Raw genomic sequence first — 21,719 nt, 5'->3', positions numbered from 1 at the left:
CTCTCCAGCCTGACACGTGCCTCAATAGACTTTGAAGTGATCAAACCCAGGAGGTAAAGAATTCTTCCAATGTAGGCGATTTATCACTTGAATCAAGTACTCATGGGGCTGCTTCGTCAGAGCGGCCTGGTCCCACACACAGCCTTCTGCCCTCTTCTTAGGGGTGTGTAGCCCAGCATCATCTGTTATCACTTATGTTTTTGAAATGCACGTCTTCTAAGGGGTGTTGAAACATTAATCAAAAATTCTGGGGCCAAGAGGATTACTTTGCACTATGTTTGCAGAGGAACACGATCTCATCAGCTAAGCCAATTAAGTCAGGGACAGGTTTCGGCTTGCTGAACTTGACAAACAACTAAATAATAACAATTACTGCCTCGATTAAATGAAGTGTGTTACGATATCATAAATTCAGCCTTGGTAGGATGTCATGAGGCTATTACGGGAAGTCTTAAGTCCGAAATGATTTCTGTCCAGTGCTCCTAGAGAGGAAAAGAAATGCCCTGCAGCCAAATCTAAGGTTTAATTCGTACAAGAGACTTGGCTAATGTCACCAACCACAAATGCTGCGTTTTCCTGGCTCTGGACAGCAGCAGGTTCCAGTGAATTAATTACAGCCACTCTATTTATACTCTGCATGGCTTTTCAATTACTGCCTATAACGAGACGGTTTTTACTTTTATGAACATAAACGCATAGCTTTCCCACCATAGGAATGGAGAGCCGAGGGAAAAGTAATACAAACCTGATCATTTTACTACTAGGTCACTCACTGGCAGCTTGCCAAGCCTGCTGGTTCTAGAAAGCAGTTACTACTTGAGTCCTAGGGCTCCTGAGGAGCCTGAGCAGGGAGCAAGGGTCACCAGCCAAATGCCTACAGAGGCCAGACAGCAGGGGCCAATCGCAGGTGCACAGAGGGTGGGCTTGATGGGGACCTGAGTGCCTGGACAAAGTCCGGGGTACAGCAGCTACTAGGCTAACTGTTTGTTGCTGTGGACAAATGCAGGCCTGGTGGGGCAGGTGCTGCTCACTCTGGCATGTTCAGTTTGTGAAAAGTTATCTAGTTATACATTTATGATAGATGCCCTTTTTGGATGTGTGTTATGCTTCATAAAAAAGTTTTTTTAAATGGGCTAAGGGCCACATTTCTGGGGGCCAGAGACACCAGAACAAGAGAGCAAGATGGGTATCATCAGGGAGGATTCAGAGTAACTACCTGGAACAGGTGTTGTGTGAAGCTGGCTTTCACTGTGCCAGCCAGGGCATAGGTACAGGTGGGATGGCAGAGTTTAAAAAACCTGGGATAGAGAGATTGACTTAAAAACATCACATTTGTGTAGAATAGGATATATCAAACACTTCTATTAGGTTGGCCAAAAACTCTGTGCGGTTTTAAGTAAAAAGAAAAGACTCATTTTCACCAAGAACTTTATTGAACAACGTATTCATTAACCAAATGTACTTTTTGGCCAACCAATATTTGGGTTAACACTTAAAAGGATATGTGGATATGCACAGAAAGTTTCTAGATGATACACAAGAAACTGTTAACAATGGTTGCCCCTGGCAGGTGGTATGGAGTGGAAGGGAGATTAACTTTTTATTGTATTCCCATTCACACTCTTTGAAGTTTTATTATGGGAGAGTATTATTTTTTCAATTTAAAAAAGAAAACGTCAGGAAAGAAAATGCTTAAAATAATTAAATTACTATAAACCTACAAGGACTCTAAGGGATTTAACTTCTTTTAAATCAGCAATTTTTGATATGCTAACAATGTAAATGCAATTAAATGAACAGATCACTCCTTTGAGAATAAAAACGTCAAAATGTATACAATACACACACTTTGTAATTCCTGATGAATAATAGCTATGATTTAAACACATATAGTGAAACCTCTTCATAATATGGTAACTGGGGAATAGAACTAAGAACCAAACTACAGGCTAATCATTTTCTCTCAAACTTTAACTCGACTGTATATTGTTAGGTTATTTGAAGAAATGTGCAGAAATGAGCCCTATAATAGTCCTACTATAGTCCCTATATAAGTCTTATAATGGTCCTACTATAGTATGCCTTAGACTTGAAGACAGTGCCACACCGTGATAGGACCCATGAGGACATTTAAGTGTTGGACGAAGGACCGAGGCACAACCAACAGCCTTTCAGGTTACAAAGCTTTCATTGTTCATTCCTACGACGACTGAGACAGTCAAGAGAGAGGGCCATGGGAAGCATGCTTATGTGCCTGGAGTCATAAGCATGCACCATGCACTAGCTGTAGAATCACCTGGAGAAAGGAGTTGAAGACAAGTACGTAAAACCAAACCCTGCTTAGAATAACTGGTATGCTCCTTTAACCATGAGCTATATTCCTTATAAAATACTCAACATTAAAACAGCCATATAGGGTTTAAAATCTAGAAATCTGTTATCTCACTCCGACACTTATTCATTATGTAATATACTGTGGGAACATCCCTTAACTGCCCTGTGCTTTGGTTTCCCCACCTATGGAAGTCAATTAATAAAATAGATCCAGGACAATTTAGGCATCCATTCTAACTCGCAAGTTATCTGTCTAAACTAGAGCAAGAGGATAGGTGACTTCAGTTTTTACCCAAAGGAAATATATAATTCTGAGGTCCAATTGTGTTTTGAAATTGTACGGTGGAGGGAGGATTGATAGTTGTCTCCGACTATTTGGAAGAAAGTTGAGTTTATGTGTCAACCAAATCCAAGACCACTAATTAAAAAGGCTGAAAAACTGACCTTCTGTCTTACCAAAATGCTGCAGCCACCATGCATATGAATAATGAGGCCTTATTCGTTTGTCACTAGCAATACGTGATAAATTTTTTTCTGTTGCTATATAGCTGTGATCATAGCAAGTGACCTGCATATTTGAGTACAACCCACATACGTAGTCTCGTTCTGTTCCTGTGAAATCTACCAACACAGAACAGAGTTTAGTAACTAGAAAGTGCCTAAGTGACAAAATCATCAAGACAGTGGAAGGGAGCCACTGAGTCCCTTGTGCCATTCAAGCAGAAGGAGCCATTCTTCTTTGAAAGAAAACACTGGCACTCTTATCTTCCTAAGGTGGGTCAACTGACAGAAGCAAAAACGAGAACTAATTGGTCTTTTCTTGATCTTAAACAGAGCATCTGTACTCAGTCTGCGACGTTCGCTGCCTGAGTCACATCCTGGCTCCACCGTGCACTAGCCTTGTGACCTCAGACAAGTTATTTAAATTCTCTGTGCCGCAGTTTCCTCCTGTGTAAAGTGAAGAGAGTAATGACACTTCTCACCTAGGGTTGCTGTCAGGAGTAAATCAGTTATCCTACCAAAGAGTTTAGAAGAGCCCCTCCATGAATGTTAGTTTCCATTATGCTGATAACTTTTTGTTGGAAGGAAGAAAATAAACAGAGCTTCTTTTGAACATATTTTCTTTTTTAAAATTTTCATTTGCGAAGAGAAAGGTAATGGAGCTGAGACAAAAAGGAAAAGATGTATAAGAAATAGCAACTATTATCTATTTAGTAGCATGTGTGTAAAAGACATTGTAATACATTATCTCATTTGCTTGTTATAATAACTCTTTGAGGTAGGTGTTATTATTAGTCATCTCCAGATGAGGCAGCTCAGCTTAGAGCTTCATGATGTGCCCATGATTACACAGGAGATTTGAGCCCTAGTCTATCTGACTGTAAGCTGCATACTCTGCCCTCCGTACTAAACTACCAGGCTGGGAAAAATAAGGAGAAGGAGGGGGTAAGGTGAGAGAAATAAACTAATGGAGAGAAGCAGACCAAAGTACCATATACATTTTCAGCCATGAGCTGAAACTTCTGTCTAGAGGGAAAACATAAACACTTAATGTCAAGACTGTAATGATAAAATGTGACATCATTCTCACCACTGAGGAAAACTAGCATTACTAGTAGCTTGGAACATTTTATAAACACACTTGTATTAGTGTATCAAGTTAAACATTCACCAAAATGCTACTGGTTGGGCATTAAAATGTAGAGATAAATCCAAGCTAGTCCCCATACACCCCACAAAGTTGTGTGCAAAATGTCAGGGTCAGTATCCCAGAACAAGTAGAAGTTCACCATTGTTAATGTTTATGTCAACAGAAACATCTCTCTATTTAAAAGCCATATGATGGTTTTCAATTTAGCATACATATTACTTTTCAAAACTCTACCAAATGAAATGCCCAGATTGTTCTGTAATTACACGATAGTTACTGCCTTGTGACTGCACAGACTCTGTGAATCGCAACCGTCTTCCCACACAGGATAGCAGGCTCTCCCAAAAGACAAACTTAATGTATCTTTTGGGTCAAATGTTTTTCCTTGTGCCCTGCTCCATTTTCCATCATCATGTTACTTGCCACTGCCCCCCTTAATCATAGGCTTGGGAAGGGGGATGAGGTCAGCCTTCCCTCTACTGCTAAGGCCACTATTCATGGCTCCACTGAATTAAAGAGAACCCACTCAAGCGCACTGCCGCATGTTACAATGCCAACCCGTCCCCTTCATCGCAGCACAGCAGTGATCCCCGTTACCCCAGTGCCGGTTTTAATTACAACACAAGGATCATCTCAGTTCCTTATCACAGAACTGTGATATCTGAAGGAAAACAATTAGTTTGGTGGGGTTTTGAGATCAGATAGGTAAATGTGACAAGTTTTCCTTTTTGCCAGTACAAAGTATCTCTAAAATATAAACTTGCCTTAATTCAGCTGAATCCAAATAAACTTGATACCGAGATAACTGCACTCATCGTCTGAAAAAGTTTTCAGGTCAATTTGTTGGTACTCAGTGCAGATCTGGTCCAGAACTTTAGGTGAGGGGAAAAAAAAAAAAAAAATCACACCACTGGGAAATCTGAATGTGATCACTGAACCAGGGTCTCAATTACTCATACAGGAAAGAAGTCTTATCAGATGCTCCTCCAGCCATTGTCAGAAGTAAGCAGATGAATGAGAAGAGAGAGTCTGCACAGAGTTACTAAAATACGATGAAATGGAAGCTGGCAGCCCAGTCCCTATACTCAACATGGTTCTGTTTTATGAAGTTCTGGCCATTTTTGACACTGATCATTTTTGACCTCAGCACGTGCTGGCCTTGCAGAGTGGAGACTAGCCAGTTTGGCATCTCGGAATGTTGAGGACAGCTTGGGACTGAGAGACTAAAGTAAGTCATTGGCAGAAGCCCCTCAAAACGGCAGCATCCTAAACTGAGGTACTGCCTCTCCTGGAGGGTTATAACCCATCACCTTCCCCGCAAATACTCCTCTAGCGCTAGTCATGAAGTCAGCAGCTCCAGGGTACAGTGCAATGAGTTTGGAGATTTGCAAAACTTAGACCTGCCACTCACTTTATTTCCCCTGATAGGAAGCTCTGGTTAATGTTCCAGTACCTTTTTATTTTCCATGCTTCTCCCTCTTTCTGGAACCCTCCTTCCTTCCCAGGTTTTTGTGGATTCCTATTTGTCCTTCAAAACTGAGTGCAAACTAAGTGTCAACTCTCCTCAAAAAAACTTTCATGACCACACAACTGCCCCAATCTGATTTATATAGAAGTCTTTTGTCACTCTCCCAAATGCTATAAATGCCATTCAGATCACCTTACACTGCCTAGTTTAGAAAAATTTTAAAAAGCCATATTTATCTGTGAGGAGTCACATCTTATTCAATCTTTTCCAGCCTGAACCTGGCATAGTACCTGGTTCTCACAAAAGAAGGTCATTAGGAGCACATGCTTACATGCTTGCACAACCTCTCTGTGCCTCAATTTTCTCATCTGTAAAAGGGTATAATAATAAGATATAACCGATAGGGTTGTTGTGAAGAGGAAACCAGAAAATGAATGTATAGTGCTCAGAAGAACTGTGACCTCTTATTATTAAATATTTGTAAAATTAACAAGTAAATATAATCTTCAGTAAGTTAGTTACTTTAGACACAATATCTTCTATGAAATGGAGATAATCTTGTTTCTTTATAGGATGGTAGTAAAGATCAAATGAGATAACTAGTTGATGAAAGTACTTTGAAAGCTGTAAAGGACTATTTAAAAACTGGCATTTTATTATTATTACCTAAAAAATTATATAAGATTTCTAAACCAGAACTCAAAGAAGAGTCTTTAGTGGCTGGTTAATGCAGGGGTTGCCCAAGGCCTTACCCAAGCCTTGGGTTTCTTCCTTTACTTTCCAACACAGACCATAAAGGTACAGTCACATGGACCATGAATAAGGGTAAGGGAAAAGAGATTCCTAAGGTCTAAGCAGAATTGAGAATACTACCCATCTAAAGAGAACACCAACAACCATAGAATCTGGAACATCCAGGGAACTCAGGACGTACAATCATTGCTGAGTGATTCTAATCATATCACAAAACCTATGAAATTCAAGAGCTGGAAAGGATTTTTGAAATCACTTGTTCCTATTCCTTTATTTTACTGATGAGAAAACTGAGGTCTATGGATCCCAAGCAACTGGCCCAAAACTACATGTCAAGCTAGTGACAAAACAACTCAAGTCTCCTTATTTGTAGCTTTATATACATTTTGCTTATACTGTATCATGTTCCCTTTATCCTTTCTGGGGTGGTCTTTAGAAACAAACCTGGGTTCAAATTCCAGTTTAACCATTTATTAATTCTGTGACTGAGTTATTGAACTGATCCAAGCCTCAATTTCTTCGTTTGTAAAATAAGGATGATAGTATCTTTTAAAAGTTTACTATATGATAAAAGGGGTAATGTCTGTACATCAGGTAGCAAAACCTGTGCCTCGTACTCACTTCCCCCCTCACTAATTTCCTATAGCAACTATTGTGATGTTGTTTAAAACTAAACAATGCATAAAGACCAAGACTATCTTGTAAAACATCTCTTTTGAAGAAAGCATCTCAGAACTGACTTCTGTGAAATTTTCTTTTGGTATTGAAATGGTTAAAAAAAAAAAAAGTCCTTCTGGTTTAAAACCTGACTGCACCAACGTTCCTACTTTCCACATAACATGCCCTTCTCCGTGGCAGCCGTCACGTATAACAGGGTATATAGTAAAGCAGTGTATATAGCACAGTGCTGCACTATATCTCATGTTTGCTTTCTCACCTCTGCACCTTTCCCACCAGGTACCATTAGGCTGCCAGTTCCAGCTACTGCTTTATCCTTCCTTTTCCCTTTGTGCCCAACCGCGGCTTTAAGGATGCCTTGTCTGTGGACAGCTCCCTTTATCAACACAAGACAGAAACTGCCCCAGAGTGACCTGGGCTCTGTCTTCCTCAAGAGACCAGAGGTCTCTTGTCCATGTACCTGGCGGCCTATCTCCCCCGGCCAGTGTCCACCTCCTCCACAGGCCCCTTAGCGGCTCACCTGGCCACCAACTTCTCACCCTCTGATACCTGCTTTTATAAAAAGATGTGGCGACAGGACCAAGTGGGAAAGTTGAAGTGGGCGGCCACCTCCGCAGCAAGCACAGGGCCTAGGCCCGGGTCTCTATCCTAAGCGCAACAAAACTTAGCTGTTTGCCTTCCCGGGGCGGTCCCCAGGACGCCGGCACCCCAAGCCACCCCGCGCGGTTTGCACCTGCGGTGGGAATGAGTCCCGGGAGGATGCAGGGACGGGACAGCCTGGAGCGCTCAGAGGAGACAGGACCCACGGTGGTGACGTAGTTAGGAAGACACAGCTGGCCCCAACTAGCCTCAAACTCTGGGTCCTGATCCCTTCTCCCCTTCCTCTCCACACCCAGGGAGAACCTTGAGCCACTTTTCCAGCCTCTGAGGTGGGAGCAGGAGCCTGGCACCGGGAAGCCAGGGCAGCGCACTCCAGCCACTCCGGAGGGCACGCCACTCCGGAGGGCACCCCACCCCCCCAGCCGCAGTTACGGTCCATGTCGCGTCCGGAGGAGTAGGCGGCGACGGGCAACCCTATTCCCTCACTCCGGGGCGAGGGATACGAGGTGGAGAAAAAGGAATCCGCGCGAGTGTTAAGGGGGAGAAGGTAGCACTCTTGCGGGGTCTCCCCAGTCCTGTCCGGGAGAGGGACGAGGTCACCCCGCTCCACACTGTCCCCACGGGAGCTCGGGGCGGGCTGCTTATCCTGGTTAGCAGCCGGTGCGCACGCGGACGCGCGCGTCCTTCCCCACCCCGACCGCCGACCCGCCCAGGCCCCACGCCGGCGGTGAGGGGTGTGCGCACCTCGTCTCCGCGTGCCCCGAGCGGCCCCCTCTCCCCTCAGCGACACTTCGGGCGCCGCCCCCGCCGCCGGCCCGGCGCAGCCAGCTCACCAGATGGCCATCCTGCTCTTGGGGTAGTCCAGCCGCTCCAGGCAGCCGAGGAAGTGAGGCAGCGAGTGCGCAGCGTTACGCGCGAGGACGGCCACCATCACCGTGGGTCTCTGCAGGGGCGACTCGGAGAATACTACCGCCTCCCCTTCGTCGTCTTCGGAGTCCGGCTCGGCAGCGAAGCGCGCCCGGCAGCCGCCGCGGAGCAGAGCCCACGAGAGGAGTAGCAGCGCCCAGGCCAGGGGGGCAGCGGGGCTTGCGGCCATGTTCAGGGCCGTGGCGGGCGGCTGGACGACCGGCCGTGGATGCCCGAGGCCGGCAGCGAGGGGCGGAGGGGGAGGCGGCTGGCGCGCGCGCACTGGCAAGACCTCCGCAGCCCGGGACCCTCTCGCCGCCGCCGCCGCCGCCGCCGCCGCCGCTGCTGCCGCCGCCACCGGCCCACCGCCGACCCCGCTGCACTGCCCAGGCCCTGCCGCGGGGGCCCGGAGTACCTGCCGCCGCCGGCGCTCGTCTGGGACTCAGGCTCGCAGACAGTCGTGTCGGTGCGGCTGTTTGTCCCGAGTCCCGCGGAAAGTTCCTCTAGTCCAGGCTCAGCTTGTACAGCTGAGGTCTGTGGCTTCCCCCAGAGCCGTGAGGTGTGGCCGTGTCTGCCAATGGGCGTGTGAATGCGTGTGTGTGTGTGTGTGTGTGTGTGTGTGCGCGCGCGCGCGCGAGCGTGTGTACATAACGGTACGCCTCCAAGAAAATTTATTCTGCTTTTGCAAACCGCAGTCTAAAGTCCTTCACAGTGATGCAATGTATCCAGTTTTTCATAATGCACCTATTGACTAAATGGGTAGAGCTCTAAAATGGAAAGTCACCTAATGAGTCACTACTATGATAAACAGTTTTTTAACTTCCACAGAGGCAGAATGTTTGCATTTCCTCACACTTAAGTGCTCTTTAAATTCATTCTTGACTGAGTAGACCCCCAATAAGATCAAGTTGGAAGACTTGGAGAATTTTAGAGCCAGATCGAACCCTTGAAATTAAAGAAAGCCCCTTGGGGGCCAGGTCCTCTACCTGCCAACTCAGGGTCCTGAGCTTCCTGACAGGGTGGCATGTTAAGGAGGAGATTCACTTAGATGGTGTTCTTTTTCCTTAATGACCCAAACTGACAAAGAGTCACAAAGAGAGGGAAGATCTGTACATGCTGGAGGAGAAGTATAAGGAAGAAGGAAGGAAGAGGGAAGGTAAATTAGCAGGTAAAGTGAAATTGCTAGGATACACTATCGAAGGATATTTAATCTTGAACATAATGGAGGAAAGCTAGTAAAGAAATCTGGAGTTCTTTCTCTGTGGAATTGTGTAGACTTTAATTTATCTGTGTGCAGGATGGATTGATGACCTCCAATCCCAGCTTGCCCTACACGGTCTTCTTACTAGTTGTATCCAAACTTCTCCACAACTATTAGACACCTTCTTCACTCTCCTTCCACCCCCTCCCTTCCTCAGAAGAATATCACCTCCTTTACTGAACTCCCTAAATGCCCCTGTCTCTGATTAATATCCCTACCAATGCACTGCTTACTTGCAGGTGCCTATTCATGACAGAGCTTCTGATCCCATCCTCTCCCTTCTAGTACAGGACTTTTCTCCATTTATCTCCACTCTACTGAATCTTCAACTTGTCCCTTTCCATCAGCTCCTTTCCCTCAAGCTAAAAACTCAGTCAGGGGACTGCCCTGGTGGCACAGTGGTTAAGAATCTGCCTGCCAATGCAGGGGACACGGGTTCGAGCCCTGGTCCAGGAGGATCCCACATGCCGCGGAGCAACTAAGCCCATGCACCACAACTACTGAGCCTGTGCGCCACAACTACTGAAGCCTGTGCGCCTAGAGCCTGTGCTCCGCAACAAGAGAAGCCACTGCAGTGAGAAGCCTGTGCACGGCAACGAAGAGTAGGCCCTGCTTGCCACAACTAGAAAAAGCCTGCGTGCAGCAATGAGGACCCAATGCAGCAATCAATCAATCAATAAAAAGAAAAGAAAGAAAAAGAAAAAAAGAAATTAAAAAAAAAACCTCAATCAGTCATCTTCTATCCTTAAAGAATTAAAAAACAAAAAATCTTGGCTCTCTTTCTAGCAATCCCCTCTCTTGGCCAAGCCCCTTTGAAAGAGAGCTCTAAACTTGCTTTCTCCACTTCTTCAATTTCCATCTCTCCTACCACAGTGCATGTGGTTTCCCACTTTTTTGCTGAGGTTGTTCTGGCAAAGCCATAGATGACCTCAGTATTGGAAGATTCAGTGAACTATCTTCAGTTCTCACCTTCCTGGATTTGTTGTGTCATCTCTCCTCCTTGGTCTCCTCTGAGTCTACTTGGGCGCAAGCCCCTTCACCGTGTACTACTCTTCTAGCCCTACATGTTCTCCCAGGGTGATTGCAGCCTCCAAATCTCTGTCTCCTGCTCTAACCTCTTTGCTAACATTCATACTTTTATGTTTAATGGCCTGCAGACATTTCCTTCTGCTCCATCCTCCTTCAGGAATTGCCCTCACTCTCAGTTTTGTAGGGCAAGCTGAGAGTTAAATACCTGTCAGAGGTGTCATGACAGGCATGTACGCCAGCCACATTGGAGGCACAGACGAAAGCACAGCCACTTATGCAGGGGACATGTTGCTGGAGGGACTATTCGAAAGGTTCCATGGAGACCATCTCCATGTTGTTCTGTCTTCCTTCTTTCCCTTTCTTGGCCTGTTTCCCTCATCTTTCAAGACTAAGATCCCCACTCCTCAGCAAAACTTGGTTTAATGCCCTGCATTTATAAATGCAGGGCATTAAAGCTAGGGAACCATGTTTCTGTCTTATTTCACTTCTGTTACCAAAGCTTATCCAAATCCATGTTTTTTCGAAAAATGAAATGAGGCACCAAAACTACACTGGTGCTTTGCCCTGTATGACCTCTAACGACATTTTTAATGAAATCAGCTGTGCAGAGTCCTAAAATAATTACCGCCTGGTCTATAGATAAAATCAAGTTTCACAGCCGTGCACCTTGAAAAACACCTATTTAAAACTTTTAGTCAATTTAGAGTGTTCATTTAGTCACTGAGGATATTGAGGGCATGATAGGGTAGGTAACAGTGGATCATTTTAAAGATGGGGCTTGAGGGGTGGGGAGCGAGGAGGGGAAGCTCCGGGAAAGTTGAGTCCTCATCTTACTAACAGATTTATGCCACAAGTTCTTTAGAAATCAGTGATGCAAGTCTTGGATGATTTTCTTTCCTCAGAGAATCAACGTTATAAAACAGTTAATTTGTAAAAACTAATTTAAAAATAAAAGCTAACTATGCTTCAAAATATTCATCACTTATAATGCTCTTTCCTTGGAAAACTTGTTGAATTGAAAGCCTCACGCATCTCCTTGTCTCTGCTGCTAACAGACTGTCCCCCATAGTTCTTGCATGCATGTTAGAAGTAAGCACTTTTGCTCACCTCCCCTCTCCACACTGTGCCAGCCCAGGGAACTTCCCTCTTTGTTTTTCCCCAGGTACAACAAAACCTCTTTGACTCTCATTCTCAGCACAGCTGTGGCAGGGGCAGGGCCTCTGAGGTGGACAGAGGGATTCTTGCAGGAAAGAGTCTTGAGGTGTCTGTGGCTCCAGCAGCCAAGAAGAGGAGGAAATAAATGACTTTGGGGTAGAAGTAACACACTAGAAAGAGCAATGGATGCTTAGAGTTGGAGCTAAATTTTTGTCTCACATGTGTCACTTATTATATGTGTGACCTTGGAGACTTGACCTCTCTGGACATCAGTTTCTTCCTATGTAAAAACATTTTTAAATGCTCGCCTTATTTGTTCATTCCACAAACATTTATGAAATTACTAAGTGTCAATCATTTGGGTGTTGAGTGTTTGAATCCTTCTTCTCTAGAGAAAGGGGCAGAAGGTGTCCTGCCCTGGTGTCCTGCTGGGCCAGAGTTGGAGAAGGGAGTCTCTTGGATGAATCAACAGGGATAGTTTTTCCTGCACCGAAATACCTTTTTTTTTTTACTACTTGGATCTTTTATTCCCTTTTCTTTACCAGCCTAAAATCGTACCATGTAAACATTCATCTGAATTGACAATGATGCCAATTTCAACACAAAAACACTTGCGAGAAGAGTCTTAGGCAATAGTTTCTGTCATTCCTACATTTGTGTGAATTAAATCAGAGTTCGTAAACTCAGGACCTAAACTGAGGTGCACTCTAAGAAGCTTTGATGAAGGGAACAGAACGGGATCCTCATTTGGAGCACAGAACCCTTTGATGACAAAGCAAATCCTGTTGATTTCTGATATGTGGGCTTGAGGCCTCCAACTCCAAGAGGGGGAAAGGATATGGGAGGGTAGAGGGAGAAAAAAGAGCCATGACTGAGGTGGAAAGGGCTAAACTTAAACTGTTCCACTTTCAAAGTTTTGTCTAAGCTCTGGCCTGCATCCAAGAACGATATAATAGTCACCATAGGAAAATGTTTTTCAATTCCAAACACATTTACACAAATTTAAAATACATGCCTTTATCTCATTTGAAAAGACTAGATATGTTTCTTAAATTGTATTCACTTATTTGTTTCAGGGTTTCCTCACTGCCTGCTGTGTCAAGGCACAGGTGCTGGAAATGCATGGATAATTAAGATGCATCCAAAGACCGAATAAATGTAATAAAGTGGTATACGTCTTATGGTGGAAAAGGAAGGGAGTGAAGGTGGTTAGGAAATGCCTCATTAAAGAAATGCCTTTGAACTAAGTATTGAAAAATGAGGAGCATGTTTTAGGAAAATGACAGTGGGCAGAGGGTAGGGAGAGGTTGGAATTTCAGGCAGATGGAACTATAAAAGCAAAAGAATGAGAGAACACAGCACATAAGAAATCACAATGAGTACAGCATGACTGCAGGGTAGGATAGGAAGTGGGAAGAGAGAAATCTGGAATATTTACATGATTTTTATATAATTATCATATATAGAAAATCATTTCTAGAAAAGCCAAAAATTCAGTTAAAAATGGAAAAAAATGAGCTAAATAGCTGATGTATAGTTAGCCTACATAGTGCCTTCAAATGTTCATCTGTTTTTAAAGATATTGAATGGTCACAATCATATGGCAGTTGCAGGTTTCAGGTGATTAAAGTCTCAAAACCAAAATTTTAGTTTAAATATACCAATTTTCAAACTCAGTAATTTTGAATTTACATGGTTAAATATCTTATTTTAAACAGATAAAAACCATTCTATTTTCAACATATAAAAACATCTTACGAACATATAAAAGCATTTAGTCCTTCATTTTATTATCTAAAACAATAGTTCCTAATACTTTGTAGAATGAAGACCCTTTTTTGAATATAAAGAAAAAAGAAGATAAGACCTTGCACATGACAGTAGTTGTATTTTTGGTAACCACCAAAAGTACCTAATGGCATGATCTGCTCTGGCCTCAGCCACTGTGTGCAAGGAGTCTCTTGGACTATCCTGCATAGGCCATAGGGACTTTTTGACATTGCCCTTTCTCTGAGATGAGATGGGATTGATGGACAGTTGCTGGTGTTCTTGGGTGTATTTTAGTTTTCTGAATGTTCTCCTTACTGATTTACGAAAAGAGCCTGTTAATTAATTATGGCCTGGCAAAGAGAATGGAATTTCCCATGATCTTAGCGTGTTCTAAAACATATTAACTGAATTAACACAACATTTTAAATCAACTATACTTCAATAAAAAAATACTAACAGAATGTATATTTTATTAATTATAACTGCATGTATAAAATATGAAAACAGTAATTCATATGTATGAGATGTAGTGTAGATTTAATTAGTCTGTAGATAAAGCTTGGTGCAGAAGTAGATTGCACAGTGGAGTAGATCACACAGTCTTTGCAAAACTCTATTATCCGCTGGGGTAACTAAAAAATGAATTCAGTAAAGCTGCAGGATACAAAATCAATATGCAAAAATCAGTTGCCATTTTATACACTAACCACAAACTATCTGAAAAAGAAATTAAGAAAATAATCTAATTTACAGCAGCATCAAAAACAATAAAAAATTTAGAAATAAATTTAACCAAGAAAGTAAAAGATCTGTAAACTATAAGACATTAATGAAACTGAAGACACAAATAAATGGAACTATAAATCTTTATGGATTAAAAGACTTAATATTGTTAAAATGTCCATACTACTCAAAGCCATCTATAGATTCCATGCAATCCCTACCAAGATTCCAATGGCATTTTTTGTAGAAATAGAAAAAACAATCATAAAATTCATAGGAAACCATAAAAGAGCTTGAATAACCAAAGCAATCTTGAGAAAGAACAAAGCTGGAGGCATCATACTTCCTGATTTCAAGCTATATTACAAAGCTATAGTAGTCAAAACAGTAAGGTACTGGCATAAAAACGGACACATAGACCAATAGAGCAGAATTTAGAGCCCAGAAATATGCCAATTAACATTTGACAAGGGAGCCATAAATACTCAATGGGGAAAAGGATATTCTCTTCAATAAATGGTGTTGGGAAAACTAAATAGTATTCACATGCAAAAGAATGAACTTGGACCCTTATCTTAGACCACTTGAAAAATTAACTCAAAATGGACTTAAGTGTAAGACCCCAAAATGTAAAACTTCTACAAGAGAACATAGGGGAAAAGCTCCTTGACATTTATCTTGGCAATGATGTTTCTGGATATGACACCAAAAGTACAGTCAACAAAAGGAAAAATAGGGGCTTCCCTGGTGGCGCAGTGGTTGAGAATCTGCCTGCCAATGCAGGGGACACGGGTTCGAGCCCTGATCTGGGAAAATCCCACATGCCACGGAGCAAATGGGCCCGTGAGCCACAATTACTGAGCCTGCGCGTCTGGAGCCTGTGCTCCGCAACAAGAGAGGCCGCGATAGTGAGAGGCCCGCACACCGCGATGAAGAGTGGCCCCCGCTTGCCACAACTAGAGAAAGCCCTCGCACAGAAACGAAGACCCAACACAGCCATAAATAAATCAATAAATAAATAAATAAAATTTAAAAAAAAAAAAAAAAAGGAAAAATAAACAAGTGGGACTGCATCAAACTAAAAAGCCTCTACACAGCAAAATAAATGATCAACAAGATGGAAAGGCAACCTACAGAATGGAGAAAATGTTTGCAAACCATGTATCTGATAAGGGGTTAATACCCAAAATAAATAAGGAATTCATGCAATGCAATAGCAAAAAACCACAGACAACAAACAAAAAACCCAACCACCAACACCAACAACAAAACCAAATAACCCTATTAAAAATGGGCAAAAAACCTAAATAGATATTTTCCCAAAGAAGATATACAATGGCCAACGGGTACATGAAAAGGTGCTCAACATCACTAATCATCAGTGAAATGCAAATCAAAACCACACTGACATATCACCTCACATCTATTAGAATGACTTTTATCAAAGAGACAAGAGATAAGTGCTGGCAAGGATGTGGAGAAAAGGGAACACTTGTACACTGTTGGTGGGAATAAAAATTGGTACAGTCACTACAGAAAACAGCATGGACGTTTCTCAAACAATTTAAAATAGAACTACCATATGATCCAGCAATTTCTATATATATGTGTGTATGTGTGTGTATATGATGTTATATATATCAGTCATAAAAAAGAAGGAAATCCTTCCATTTGTGACAACATGAATGAAACTTGAGGGCATTATGCTAAGTGAAATAAATCATATAGAAAAAAGGTTAATACTGTATGATCTCTTCTATGTGGAATCTGAAAAGCCAAACTCATAGAAACAAAGAGTAGATTGGTGGCTGCTGGGGCAGGGGATGGGAGAAATGGGTGAAGGTGGTCAAAAGGTACAATCATCCAAAGAAAGAAAAAAAGGTACAATCTTCCAAATCTTCCAAAGGCAATCTATAGATTCAATGCAATCCCTATTAAAATACCAATGGGATTTTTCACAGAACTAGAACACATAATTTTAGAATTTGTATGGAAACACAAAAGGCCCTAAATAGCCAAAACAATCTTGAGAAAGAAAACCAGAGCTGGAGGTATCACACTCCCTGACTTCAGGCTATACTACAAAGCTACAGTAATCAAAACAGTATGGTACTGGCACAAAAAAAGACACATAGAGAGCCCAGAAATAAACCCACTCACCTATGGTCAATTTAACCTACAACAAAGGAGGCAAGAATACACAATGGAGAAAAGACAGTCTCTTCAATAAGTGGTGCTGGGAAAACTGGACAGCTACATGTAAAAGAATGAAATTAGAACATTTTCTAATTCCCCATTGGATATTCTTGCCTCCTTTGTTGTAGATTAAATTGACCATAGGTGTGTGGGTTTATTTTGTTGTTGTTGTTGTTTATTTATTTCTGGATATGTTGCCTAAGGCAAAGGAAACAAAAGCAAAAATAAACAAATGGACCTGATTAAACTTAAAAGCTTTTGCAAAGCAAAGGAAACCACTGACAAAGTGAAAAGACAACCTGCTGAATGGGAGAAAATATTTGCAAATGATATGACCAATAAGGGGTTAAAATCCAAAATATATAAACAGCTCATACAGCTTAATATAAAAGAAAAAACTGACCTGATTAAAAAATGGGCAGAAGACCTGAATAGACATCTTTCCAAAAAAGACATACAAATGGCCAATAGGCACACGAAAAGATGCTCAACATCGTTAATTACCAGAGAAGTGTAAATCAAAACCACAATGAGATATCACCTTACACCTGCCAGTATGGCTATCAAAAAGTCTACAAATTACAAATATTGGCAAGGATGTGGAGAAAAGGGAACCCTAGTACACTGTTGGTGGGAATGTAAATTGGTGCAGCCACTGTGGAAAACAGTATGGAGGTTTCTTAAAAAACGAAAAATAGAACTACCATATAATGGGACAATCTCACTCCTGGATCTAAATCTGAAGAAAACAAAAACACTAATTCAAAAAGGTACATTCGCCCCAATGTTCATAGCAACATAATGTACAATAGCCAAGATATGGAAGCAACCTAAGCATCCATTAACAGATGAATGGATAAAGAAGATGTGGCATATATATACAATGGAATATTACTCAGCCATATAAAGAAATAAAATTTTGCCATTTGCAACAACATGGATGGACCTAGAGGGTATTATGCTTAGTGAAATAAACCAGACAGAGAAAGATGAATACTATATGTCATCACTTATATTTGGAATCTAAAAAATAAAACCAACAAATGAATATAACAAAACAGAAACAGACTCACAGATATAGAGAACAAAGTAGTGGTTGTCAGTGGGGAGAGGGAAGGGGGTAGGGGTATGACAGGGGTATGAGATTTAGAGATACAAACTACTATGCATGAAATAAATAAGCACAAGGACATATTGTACAGCATAGGGAAATATAGCCATTATTTTATAATAATTTTAAATGGAGTATAATGTATAAAAATATTGAATCACTATGTTGTACATCTGAAGCTAATGCAAAATTGTAAATCACGTTATACCTCAATATATATACATATATATGTATATGTATATGAATATATATGAATATACATGTACATATATATTATGTGTATGTATACATATATGTATTCATTGCCTCAACTCTGCTTTGCATCTGCAATGTCATCTCTGTCCATATTTGTATGACTCTCTACTTGATTCTGTTGGTTTATCTACCCCTGTAGAAATATCACATACTCTTAATTACAGACCTTTATAAGTTCCCTCAGTTTGTTCATCAGAAGGGTCTTGGTTATTTTTGGCCCTTTATGCCCACATTTCAGAATCAGTTTATCAAGTATTAGAAAATCCCTGTTGGGACTGTGATTGAAATTTACAGTTTATACAATTTATAGATCAGTATTATAAAGATGGCAATTCCCCCCAAACTGACCAATAAATGTTATTGAAGCTCATTAGAGAAGACCTAAATTAATGGACAGATATACTTCTCTAATGAGCTTCAATAACGTTTATAATGTTCTCCATAAAGGGTTTGCTCATTTTGATTCTAGGTACCTTATTTTTGTTGTTTTTTTTCCAAATGTAAGCAGTATTTAAAAAAATTAAATATACTATATCCTGATTTTGTAAATGGGGAATTTAGATTGCACTCTTAAATTTATGAGAAATTGGAGAGAACATATTTTGATTATTCTGAATTCTTTTCTATATGTATGAGATTCTTCATACATGCTCATGCATATGAATAGTAAAATATCACAGCATTCTAAATATTTTACTAAAAGTATAAACATCTCACCTATTCTGGAAACACAGAGAATGGGGAATTGTATGCTTTGTGTACAAAAGAAGGAACGAGAGATATATGAACATTCTTACAATCAATGAATTAAAAGCTGATCCAGAATGCTAGCCTACATTTTTCAGCTTGAGATCATTGTCTTACACAATACTGTGTCAAAGCTTTTTCTCTTTAACACACTAAACATTCATACCACAATTCAAAGTTCATTTTTCCTCTGGAGACTCTAACTGAATTAATGTCTCTGCCTAAACATTACAGACTTTTTTGTAGGAATAAAATGGTCTGGCTCAGATATCAACATGGGAAATCAGTAGAGCAAGTGCCAGATTACACTGAATTTGATTTCACCCAGTATACTCAGGGGGAATTTTACTTGTTACTTACCTAGCTTTTTTCCTAACCACTTTGGTTTTCTGATATAGTGAACCATTGAAGCATTTATAAAAGGAGAAATTCTTCAGTCTATCAGAAGCTGAAACTCTAACCTGTCCTTGGTGGATTTTACTCTAGATTGTCACAACAGACATTTTGACTACACTTTAAACACTAGGTTAAGTGTTCCCAAATATTTTGTTTTCTTTCTTAACCATTCCCAATCACCAAGACATATTTATGTTTCCATTGTTTAATACGAAAGGCAAAAGACATTTTATTTTCATTCTTCAACTCTTTGTAATAGACGATGACATCAAAAGTCAGAAGCATTTAATATTTATGCTTAAACATACCATGCTTTTTCTAAGCAATAGAACTTCATCTATTTGCCAAAGGATAGCATTAGCCTGTTGCTTTTTTTTTTTTTTTTTTCAGTTTATGGTTCTTTCTGTATACTTTTGGAATTCCCTAACCTCCCTGCCCCATACACCTTTCTTTTTTTTTCTGAAGTTGAAAATCTTCCCTTGAAGATGTCTGAGCTTTGTTCACATAGTACCTAATTCCACTGGATCTCCTTACTGATTTATAAAATTTCCCCTTTCCTCATATGAGGAACAGAACACTCTTAAATGCTTCTATAAGTACCATCACCTGAACTGATTGGGATCTTTAGAGGTGAGAGAGAAAGATCTACTTACCTCTAATTACTTGAATTAGTGTCAGTGCTCAGTGCTTCAAGGAGCCTACTAATTTCAGTGTCATTTGCTCATTTAGGGCTTAGCAGCTGCTTGTAGAGGGGAAGGTTAATGACTTTATTCAAATGTAATACATTCTAGGGCAATTTATGAATCTTCATGCACTTCTCCTTATATGTAATGCATTTTTAAAAATGCATTCAAGCTTTTTATCTGGTTTTAAACAGTTTGACTTCAGCATGGACTTCATTGTGTTTATTTTACTTGGTATTCATTTAGCATTTTGTACCTGCGAATTTCTTCCATAAAATTTGGGGAATTTTAAATTTCTTCCATTTTTTTCCATCCCATTCTATTTCTTTTCTCTTTCTGGTATTTCATTTACATGTATGTTGGATTGACTGATATCATGTGGCAGGTCTCTGAGGCTCTGTTTACTTTTTAAAAATCATTTTTCTCTTTGTTGTTCACCTTGGATGATTTCTTGGATGACTGCTCTACCTTCAATTTCATTTAATTTTTTCCTCTGTAATTTCCATTTGGCTGTTAAATCCAACCAGTGAATTTTTTTTATTTCTGAAACTTTAATTTTTAGGTCCAGAATTTCCATGTGATTCTCTTTTCTTTTTCTCTGATGAGATTTTTTTTTTTTTGTCTCCTGAGAGTTTCATTCACTGAAAATATGTTTTGTTTTACTTCATTGAGGATAGTTATAATAGTTACTTTAAACTCTTTATCTGTCAGTTTCAACATCTGATTCATCTCAGGGCCAGATTCTACAAAATGTGATCCACTGTCTTGATTTTCATTTGTCAGTAGTTTTGAATCATATCTTGGACTTTATGAATAATAAGTTGTGGAGGTTCTGGATTCTATGACTTTTCTCTGATGAGTGTTATTTCCTTTGCATTAGCAGGCGATTTTCTTGGCTAAATTTGAACTATAAACTCTGTTTCTTTGAGGATAACCCTAGCCTCAGTTCAGATCTTTTGTTTTTAACAGAACTGCTGTAATTCTGTTTCAGGTGGTTCAGGATCTGTCAGAGATGTGAGCAGAGTTAGGGGATCCTCTCTCTGGCTCCTGCCCTTTTGGGATTTCTTAATTTCTTCAGCATTCAAAGTTTCCTGGCTTCATTTTTTTGGTTCTCCAGAAAAGAAAAACTGGGAGTTTTCCCACATGCACCCCTGCTGCCAAAGAGCCTGCCTCCTGGACCGCACTTAGCTCCAAGCTAAACTCCAAGAAAAGGGCAGCTTTCGTTTATGGTTCCTCATCTGCCCTTCTCCAAGCAAGCTTGCCCTCCCCACCAGAGTCATGCTTCTGTTCGCATTCCAGGGTATTCTGCTAGTTGCTTTTTGTATTATGTCCAATTTTTCTAGATGTTTTCTGCTGGGGGATAGTCCAGTAGGGTCTTAGCCTGTCATATTTGGAAGCAGAAGCAGTTCTATCCCCGCCTGGCATTTTGACTCTTGAGAGTCACTTCTTGCCTTGGTTAATGCAATACCTCCTAACCAGTCCCTGCTTCCACCCTTGACCCCTAAGGTCAATTCTCAACACTTCAGGAAGAGGGATGCTGTGAAAACATAAGAGCAACTTCTGGCGTCCCCCCATTTCACTTTAGGGATTTAGGGAAATGCTTAAAATGTCCTACTCTGCCTGATTGAAACTCCTCGGCCTTGACTTCCACGTCACACGCTTATGCTATGCTGGTTTGCATCCTACTTTTCTGACCGCTCGTGTTTCCTTTTAACAACTCGTGTTTACTCTTGCTCCTCTAACCCTGAAAGGTCGCTCCACCCTAAAATTACGGTCCTTGGCAATCTGGTCTTTCTCCTTTCCACTTTCTTCTCTGGAGATCTCATCCACTTCTACACTTTAAGCTTACATGTCAGGGCAAAGAAGCCTTAAGTCTCCCCCACTTTCTCAGCAGAGCTGCAAACAGCGCTGACGTAAGGAGAATTAAGGGCTTCTGGATTCGGGGTATTCTTGAACCTTCTTCTCGCTAGCATCTGCCCAGATTTGAATAAGCGCAGACCGAA

At 41.0% G+C, this 21,719-nt stretch overlaps 1 protein-coding gene across 3 annotated transcripts in view; it reads right to left on the bottom strand.

Moving 5' to 3' along the window:
• The window catches only part of COLGALT2 (collagen beta(1-O)galactosyltransferase 2), a 135,376-nt gene extending 126,292 nt beyond the window's left edge, over window positions 1–9,084 (bottom strand). Inside the window, exons 1-2 of one of the 3 annotated variants that reach the window (XM_082401821.1) lie at window positions 8,774–8,943; window positions 8,318–8,735 (exon numbers count right to left, since the gene is read on the bottom strand). In XM_082401821.1, the coding sequence (XP_082257947.1) occupies window positions 8,318–8,580 (263 nt within the window). In that variant the 5' untranslated portion in view covers window positions 8,581–8,735; window positions 8,774–8,943. Of the gene's footprint in view, window positions 1–8,317; window positions 8,736–8,773 lie in introns of all 3 variants that reach the window. The other 2 variants (XM_082401820.1, XM_082401822.1) reach the window with 2 other exon arrangements.
• Window positions 9,085–21,719: the final 12,635 nt, after the last annotated feature.

This window comes from Balaenoptera borealis (assembly GCF_965194805.1).
Source record: "Balaenoptera borealis genome assembly, chromosome: 1".
NCBI classification, from domain to species: Eukaryota; Metazoa; Chordata; class Mammalia; order Artiodactyla; family Balaenopteridae; genus Balaenoptera; species Balaenoptera borealis.
The sequence above is the reverse complement of the archived record's forward strand: the minus strand, read 5'-3'. Positions and strand labels throughout refer to the sequence as shown.